The following is an 8702-nucleotide window of genomic DNA, read 5'->3' as shown; positions in this document are numbered from 1 at the left end:
TCAATGACCGGAAAGAAAGAGCTCTACTCAAAGAAAGGAAGAAGTGATATACTACTTAAGGATGAGGTGCCCTATGCAACTATGATTCAGGAAGAAAGCCAAAGAGTATTAGGTGTAGTAGACACAAATAAGAAACCACTCACTATGATAGCAGGAAGAGGACAAGGATTTAAAGAAAAAAAATCAATCTCAGGCAATACAGCATGTGAGATGTGAGATATGTGGTTATACGAATCATGTAACAGAGAAGTATTATAGGCTAGTTGGATATCCTCTTGATTTTAAGAGTAAGAGAAAGGAGAAAGGATCAGCAAGTAGATCCGGATCTTATCAGAACAACAATGAAGGTTTCAGATCAGTCTGGAAATTTTAGATCTCAAGTCAATAATGTTTCAGCTGAAAAACAAAAGCAGGAATATGAACTCACAGAAGAAGAGCATAATCAAGTAAGAAACCTATTACACAACAAGGAATTAGCTGATTGCAAGGCTAACTTGGCAGGTAATATTTCCTTGATGACTGAATCTTCTGCATATGACTGGATAATAGACTCAAGAGCAACTCATCATGTAACTTCTTATGAAGAGTTACTAAATGAGTGGAAGTATGTAAGGAGTGAACAATGTAATTCAGTCTAACTACCTACAGGAAGTAAGACATATGTAAAAGGTATAGGAAACTCAGTTATTCTTGGGGACTTGACAGTCAAAAATGTTCTCCATGTACCAAATTTCAAGTTTAATCTACTGTCAGTAGCCAAACTCACCATAGATTTATCCTGCACTGTGAGTTTCTTTCCTCATTTATGTGTGTTATAGGCACTCTACAGTGGCAAAGTGATTGAGATTGGTAGACTGAGTAATGGACTATACATACTGAAGAATGAGATTACTACGGTAGCTTGATCATCTTCACAAAAAGATACATGTCTGACTGAGTTGTGGCATCTCAGACTTGGTCATCCATCTAGCAAAGCAATGGAACACACTTCTTTTCTTAGGGAACACCTAGGCACCAACGCTCATGATTGTCAAATATGTCCACTAGCTAAGTAGAGTAGACTGGCCCTTTCCTGATAGTGTAACTAAGTCCAGTCATATTTTTCAGCTCATACATGTTGATGTTAAGGGACCATACAAGGTACCTACTTATGATAGGAAATAATATTTTATGACAATTATTGATGATTACAGTAGGTTTACATGGTTATGTTTGATTCAGAAAAAGACTGATGTGCACATTGTATTGAAAGATTTCTTACTCCTTGTTAATATAAAGTTTGGTATTACAGTATAAGTTATAAGAATAGATAATGGAACAAAGGTTTTTTAACTCTAAATGTAGCACATTATTTACTTCCCTTGGAATCATTCATCAAAGTTCTTGTGCATACACCCCTCAATAGAATGGCGTTATTGAAAGAAAACACACACATATACTGAATACAGCAAGAGCCTTAAGATTTCAAAGTGGGATGCCTATTAAATTTTGAGCAAATTGTGTTAAAACAACAGCTTATTTGATTAACAGGATCCCTACTGTAGTTCTACAAGGAAAAACACCTTATGAATTGCTCTATGGGAAGGAACCAAATATAGAACACATAAGAGTCTTTGGATGTTTGTGTTTTGCATTAGTCTTACCAAGAACAGATAAATTTGCTCCCAGGGCCAAGAGGTTTGTGTTCATGGGATACTCAGAAACTCAAAAAAGATACAGAATCATGGATTTGGAGACTCATTGTTTCTCTGTAAGTAGGGATATCACTTTTATGGAGCACATATTTTCTTTTAAGGAGGTAGCAGTTAGCTCTATGGATCTGTCAGCACAAAGTTGTGACCCCACTATGCAACTGGACATGTTTCCTTCACAACCTTATAGGCTTCATGATGATCAGGTGGAACTTACTACTCCTAATCAAGAACAGTTGCCAAATGACTAGGATTATAGGCAAGATTGGAGATTTACGGATATGAGCCACCAATACGGCAACAACTGGTGGTGGATCTCTTTCTTTGTTGTTTATGTCTCTCAGGAGGTGATTCTAAATTTGTTTGATTAAATGCCCCAATGAATTCAGTACTTTATTTCTTTTCTGTAGCTTATGAGTCTCATTCATAAAAATTCTAGGGAACAGAATCCACATTACTAACTAGAGAAAGGATTCATTGTCTGATTTGCTTAGTTTGAGGGTATGTTTGAGCCAAAAGCATAACGGGGTAAAACTGACCCATTTTGAATAGTTCAGGATATATCTGGTCATTTTCCTTGAATTAATTGTGTGAATCAAGTGTGGTTGCTGTAATATCTCAAAATATGACAAATTGAATTTGCAGTTGGTCAGCTGGGGGAACACAGAAACACTCTTGACTCCTATATCATCCTTTATGTTGTTATTTATTTTTGTTCTTTGACATGATTTTGCAGGTTTTTCTGATGGGTGTATGCCTACCTATGTATGTTGTCCACTCTAAAGACAAGCCATGAAATATCTGGGATTTCACTGGCGTATTCATCTGCTTGTTTGCCATTATTATTGCTTATTATGCAGATACACAGCTCTATAACTTTGTGAGCAGAAATCAAAAACTAAAAGAGCTTGGCGAGCCAATGGTTCCCAATCTTGATGAAGGCCACTGGAGGTATTCACGACATCCAAACTATTTTGGGGAGCAGTTATGGTGGTGGGGACTCGTCCTATTTGCCTGAAACTTAGGTCAGGCTTGGACTTTTGTTGGTGCACTCGTTAATAGCATGTGTCTTGCACATGTCACTGTGCTTGTTGAGAAGAGGATGCTTAAGCAAGCCTACAGAGCTGAAGCATACAAGCTCTACCAGAGGACAACATCTGTGTGGATACCATGGTTCAAGTCTTTTGCAAAAGGAAAAGATAAGAAAACTTGAGTCTATTTTCAATCTATTTGGTATCTTCCTTTATTAAATGTCCATGACAAAAACTATTGAATAAGTAGTCTAATAATGTGCTTTTTAATTATGTGTCTTGTATAGTTCATTTGCTTGCATTTTTCCCTTGCAAATCTGCCACCTTCTTGTCGTTCATCCAATAGCCTGAAAGTTTTCTAAGAAGAAACAAAAATATGAGGATTGTTCACCAGAAACATGCATAATACATGTAAGAAGGTAGGAAGAAATCAGAACTACTGAATCCAGATATCTCAGCATGTATTATATGTTGAATGGAATTCGAAGAATAAACAAAAACAACAACCTAATTACTTGAATATATGTTTAAACTATCATCTCGATTCACTTGTAGTTTCGTCCAGCATAGAATTCTCAATTCAAGACGTATTTCTTCTTTCCAATTTGATTTGCATTAAATCTTCAAATGTTAGTAAGCCTGACATACAAATGATAAATATTTTTGTATTTCTCTGGTTAGAATAGCGACAAGAGAATAATGTGCCAAGTTCCACAATTGAAGTCCTGGAACTTGAAAGAGTTTTGAGGAATGAAAAATTGAATTTCTTCTGATCGTGCTTATAGGAGAGAGCTCAAGAACTTTAAGATTTGAGCTCCGTAACAGTTGTCAATGGAAAAAAAAGTAGACAATATACAAAGAAAATTGTTGAATTTTCCATGACTACCCTTTATATAAAGCTTGATTGAGTAGAAGCATTGAAGATTGTCTTAGCCTGGAGAGTTGGTACTTTAGTTGTGTCTTGTGTATTGAACATGTTCTTTCAAAATATTCAGGAGTCTTGTTTCTATTTACTTGCAACTAAAAGAAAAAATCTTATGTCAGTATGCTTACAACTTTTTTTTTAATCTTATTTCAGCTTGCTTCAACTTTTTTTTAAAAAAAAATCTTATTTTAGTTTGCTTACAATTTTTTTTTAAAAAAATCTTATTATAGTTTGGTTGCAACTTTTTAAAAAAATCTTATTCAGTTGTTGGGAAGCATGAGATCTTGAGAATGTAATTTTGATACTCTGTCAACCATTTTTCGTGCTGAACAGGTTTATTCTTAGAGATGATCAGAATTTAGTTTGCAATAGAAGAGCCCATTTTATCAACTTTTTATGGATTTTTTGTCAAAAGAAAAGAAAAGGCACAATGCACATGTGAAGAACCAGTATGTGGAGTTTGTACAGTTTTTTATATAGAAAAAGAATTCTGTTTGTATAGCTGTGTTTTCAATAGCATTCATCAATCCATAACTAGTACATCTAGTCTAATCTCTAGAATGTGGAACGTATATGAAAATTTGGGCTACGAATGATAATATATGCCTACAAAATTAAAAATAGTAACTAGTTACAACGATTCTACGCCTTGTCTTCTATACCAACATTTGTAGAAACTCCTGCTGGTGTAGTTGTTATTCCTTTGTTAGCGTTGAGGTAGCATCTCAAAACTTCAAGAGCAGCAGCAACAAAGGCCAAGGAAGCAAGAAAAGCAATGTAAGCATTCTTCCAAATCCCGACGTCCATCATCTGGAAACCCTTGAAACAATTGAGAATTCCCATTATAATAGTACCATAACCAGTGCACCAGTGGTAGATATTCCAATACACCCTATATTTGTGTTCCTTTGATGGCCGTAGACGATGAGCTAACACTTGTAATGTTGCAAGCCCTAAAAGTGCACCGCCAATATATCTATGAGAAATGTGTTGTTTAACAGAAGAAGATTGTCTCCCTAGATAAAATCCCAAACCTCCACCAGCAACACCAAGAAAATAAGCTATACTTTGACAATAAATATGTAGATTGAACCACAAAGCTGGGTACTCTTGTAATGGTAAATATCTCAGTCTTGCAAGAATAACACCAAGTGGCATCATCATTCCCCAACTAACCCCATTGATAATCCCATGTGCAATCTTTATCTTATACCTTGAATTTTGTTTTACATTATCATGAGTAGTTATAGCCACAGTTTTCCCAGAATGGAAATCTAAAGTCCCAAAAGATCTCAAGTTATCTCCTGACATGTCATGACTTTCTGGTGTAGCATCGTCTTGTAGTGGTCCTTCTTGCCAAACATGATTCACAATATTGCTTCCATTCATAGGTAGCTCAAACTTCGCAAAGATGATGACTTGTCCCTTGATATTTTGGGCTGATACGTTGTGAACCCTAAAGCTCAAGTCCCCTTTTACAAGCGTGGTTCCATAAGTATCAATAGGCGACGTGTATGCTTCGAGAGTACCATCAAAATGCTGTAATGCAACAAAAGCTTGGGAGCCGATCATCCCTGTAGATGTTGGGTTTATAGCCCAAGCAACCCATCTTCCGTTCTCATCGTTTAGAGACTTCCTAAATGCGATATCGACAGTACTAGAAGCCACGTCGTAGTTCCAGTGAATAAATGAATTCAAATTATGAAGATCGCTGCACGAATAGTAGGATTTCCCATCGAACTGGAAATCCGAGCAATTGGTTTGAGCAGACGATGAAAGGAACAACAGGGAGAAAAAGAAGCAAAATGCTAACGTGTTCTTAGAGCATGCCATGAAGTATCTGTGAATTTCTTATGACGGAGGGAGACTGTATTTATAATAGGGTGAACTAATCCCATTTAAAGAGGGATTAGGGTACTAAAATTTGGAAGTTACTCAATTTGGTAGGGATTAGGATTTATTTTTTATATATAATCCCACTATGAGTGGGAATAGGAAAATTGCAAACGATCCAACTTCTATAAATACACTAATCCATATATAAATAGTTGATATATATATTTATGCTATTAGATTTTTGGTTTCTTAAAACTGCAAAAGAAGTTTCAAATTTATTTGGTTTATTATGTTCAGAAATAATAAATGTTTTGTCTAATATTTAATTAACATATGCAGGCATACAGTTTGATATTTTCAAATATTTTTCCGAAGTGTTTTTCCGTAAGCAGCAAGATAAAATTTGGTCTGTTTATAAATTTCGTGTGGTGCAATGGTGGAACTGCTTCACCGTTAATTATAAATTTCGTATTTAAGTCTTGGACATGGAGCGTCACCCCCAAATAAGCCCTTTAATACGCGATTCGAATCTTGTAGGACCTCCAATGTGTACTCCAAAAATCACGTGGAAAACAAAAATAAATAATATTTGGTCCGTTATTTTTTTTCTTACCCTTTTATTTTTCCCCTCCCTCTTAATTAATTTCTCTTTCCATTCTCCTCTCTTTAATATACTCTCTCCGTCCCTTTTTAGTTGTCATGATAAGATTTTGCACAATCTTTAAGAAAACATTAATTAGGAATATTATTTGACTAATATACCCTTATTAATTCTTTAATATTTATCTATTTACGTGTCTCTTAATTCTAGAATAATTAATAATAAAGACAAAGTTGAAAAAAAGATAATTAAATTTCTTTTGATTTTCTTAAATTAACAACTATTTTAAGTAGTTTTAGTATTCGTGAAAACTAATATGAGATGGAGAGAGTATTAAGGAAAGTGGAAGGAGATGAATATATGGTCAAACAATTATTATCATTAGTAGTTGATAAATTAATTAATAATTAATCAATATTGACATTCAGTGGTATATATGTATATGTATATGTATACTACTAGTTTAGAGTATGTGCATTGCACGTGTGTACCGCGTCAGTTAATAATATATATATATATATATATATATATATATATATATATATATTTACTTATATAGCCCCTATAATTGAATACACAACTTACTCAAAATTATGTAAATATTACTAACTCATATGATCAAGTTTATAAATATATATGAGAGAAAGCATCAAAACTCCTAAGATATAGTTTTCTCTCAACATATATTTTAGAACTCTTTAAATTTTAAAATATATTTTCTCTTGCCATATTTATTAGGACTCATTAATTATCAATTCTCCTAGTACCTTTTACCATATTGTTTCCTCATACCATATATTTTAGGTCTCCTTAAGTTTAAAGTATATGGACATGAATATGTGATCGTTCGACGCTACCTTCGCAGTGTTGGCGAAGGTGCAGTTTAAAATTTACCCTTATGTGAAAATGATTTGTGATTAACCAGGATTTGGAATATGGGTACATGATTGATTGCACAGAAATCACTCTCGAATTACTGCAATTAGAAGGGAGAAATGAGCCGATTGAGATTAGCAAGCACGTTAATATTCTAACCTCTCATATCATGGACAGAACAGAATTTGGCTGTAGCTATGAACAAGGAATACTAATTGTGGAATTGTTAAACCAGTACAAGCAGATAATTAGTGCTCAATCTGCCTGGCACTCATACATCTCCAGGTACGTAATTAACTTCACATACATCATCATTTTTTGTCAAAAACCAAAAGCTGTTTTAATTTGCTCGCAGGCGTAGAGAGCTCAAAATAATAGAAAATCAAGTGGAAAGGATTTTGCTGGAGATTATACAACCACGAATAGATCATGTGGCTATCGCGCAAATCAACTCACATGGGAATGATTTACTGGGCAAGTTTTTGGATGAGATGCACAAGAAATTCGGCTTCATTAATATGAAGTTGATTGTGGATCAATGCAAGAAATCTTTGTTTGCAGGTGATGAACCAACTACTCATTTAATCACTTCGACCCTTACGCTTTTATCTAGCAATCCATATTGGCAAGATCTAGTTCGTGCTGAGATCAACGAGCTGTGCCATGGACACCCACCCACAGCTCAGCAGCTTCGCAGGATTGGATTGGAAAGTCATGGCCTTTTTTAACCCGTTAATTTATTCTCTTTTTGTTATGTTTTTTCTCTCTTAAGTCCTCAATATTTGTTTCCATATAAATTATTTCATCAAATTTAAAGTGGATTCATATAGAGTAACTGATAATAATAAAATGGATGGCTTCACATGCTAATTAAATCACCAAAAAGGAAAAAGAACAATGTCTCTCCACCATTAATTGCACACTCAGATATTGCTGCAGTTCCATCAGCCATGGTGTTTTTAAGCTCTTACTTTTAGTCAAAAAAGTATAAGAATAGGTTAAAAGGTATGAAAAATTTACTATGTTTAGTCTAGTATTCTAAAAATAGATTTTCACTCATCTATTGTTTGTTGGATTTGTAATATTTTGATGGATGCAGTTAAACATGGTAATTAAAGAGTCCCTTCGGCTGTACCCACCAGTTGCTATAATGTAGCGTATGGTTTGTGAAGATATAAGGCTAAGGGATGGGTTGGTTATTGAGAAGGCAGTATCAGTATGTATTTCAGTAAAAGCCATACATCACAGTGAAGAAATATGGGGAGAGGACGTCCATGAATTTAACCCTCAACGTTTTGCTGACGATGCATCTACTGAACCTCGCAAGCACTTCCTCCCATTTTCAACTGGTACTCAAAGTTGTCCTGCTCAGTATTTTACTTTGATAAAAGCCAAGATACTTTTTGCCATGTTTTTATCAAGGTATAGATTTATTTAGCATGCATGCACTTCCTCCCTTTTCCTTTGAATTTGTATTTTTAATTGCGTGTAACTGTTCCATTTAGTGTAGATTGTTCTGATCCATGGGGTCGAATCGAACATGTAGCTTTGACACAAGTTAATAGATTTTAAAGAAACGCTTCTCTTTCAGTAAAAGACCCTTTTTCTTAATTATTATTATTCGTACAATTTATTTATTTTTCTTTTCAGAACCACACATAATTGAGAGAGTCCACAAAAGTAATGGAAAGTATAATTAATGGGTCTCACAATTAAAAATTCTCCAATAAAGATGGTTTAGG

The 8702-nt window shown here is 34.5% G+C and overlaps 2 protein-coding genes and 1 pseudogene across 2 annotated transcripts; 2 read left to right on the top strand and 1 right to left on the bottom strand.

Annotated features, from left to right (window-relative positions):
* Window positions 1-341: 341 nt before the first annotated feature.
* LOC129872548 (uncharacterized) lies at window positions 342-3011 on the top strand (annotated as a pseudogene).
* A 1278-nt stretch (window positions 3012-4289) lies between these two features.
* On the bottom strand, window positions 4290-5480 carry LOC129872547 (cytochrome b561 and DOMON domain-containing protein At5g47530-like). The gene has a single exon (XM_055947506.1). The coding sequence runs from the start codon at window positions 5478-5480 to the stop codon at window positions 4290-4292; it is 1191 nt and encodes a 396-aa protein (XP_055803481.1).
* Window positions 5481-7055: 1575 nt separating this feature from the next.
* LOC129875099 (cytokinin hydroxylase-like) lies at window positions 7056-7784 on the top strand. The gene is made up of 2 exons (XM_055950533.1): window positions 7056-7245; window positions 7316-7784. Exons 1-2 carry the CDS (start codon window positions 7130-7132, stop codon window positions 7686-7688), a joined length of 489 nt encoding a protein of 162 aa, XP_055806508.1. The 5' UTR covers window positions 7056-7129; the 3' UTR covers window positions 7689-7784.
* The last annotated feature ends 918 nt before the right edge of the window (window positions 7785-8702 follow it).

The sequence above is a fragment of the Solanum dulcamara genome, chromosome 11, assembly GCF_947179165.1.
Source record: "Solanum dulcamara chromosome 11, daSolDulc1.2, whole genome shotgun sequence".
Lineage (NCBI taxonomy): Eukaryota > Viridiplantae > Streptophyta > Magnoliopsida > Solanales > Solanaceae > Solanum > Solanum dulcamara.
This window is presented reverse-complemented; position numbering and strand designations above follow the sequence as displayed.

What these genes read in the sequence shown, in the direction of transcription:
- LOC129872547 (XM_055947506.1), bottom strand. Translation starts at nt 5,480, where the DNA reads ATGGCATGCTCTAAGAACACGTTAGCATTTTGCTTCTTTTTCTCCCTG.
- LOC129875099 (XM_055950533.1), top strand. Translation starts at nt 7,130, where the DNA reads ATGGACAGAACAGAATTTGGCTGTAGCTATGAACAAGGAATACTAATT. An exon ending in TGGCACTCATACATCTCCAG is followed by an intron (nt 7,246 to 7,315) that starts GTACGTAATTAA and finishes ATTTGCTCGCAG; the next exon opens with GCGTAGAGAGCTCAAAATAA.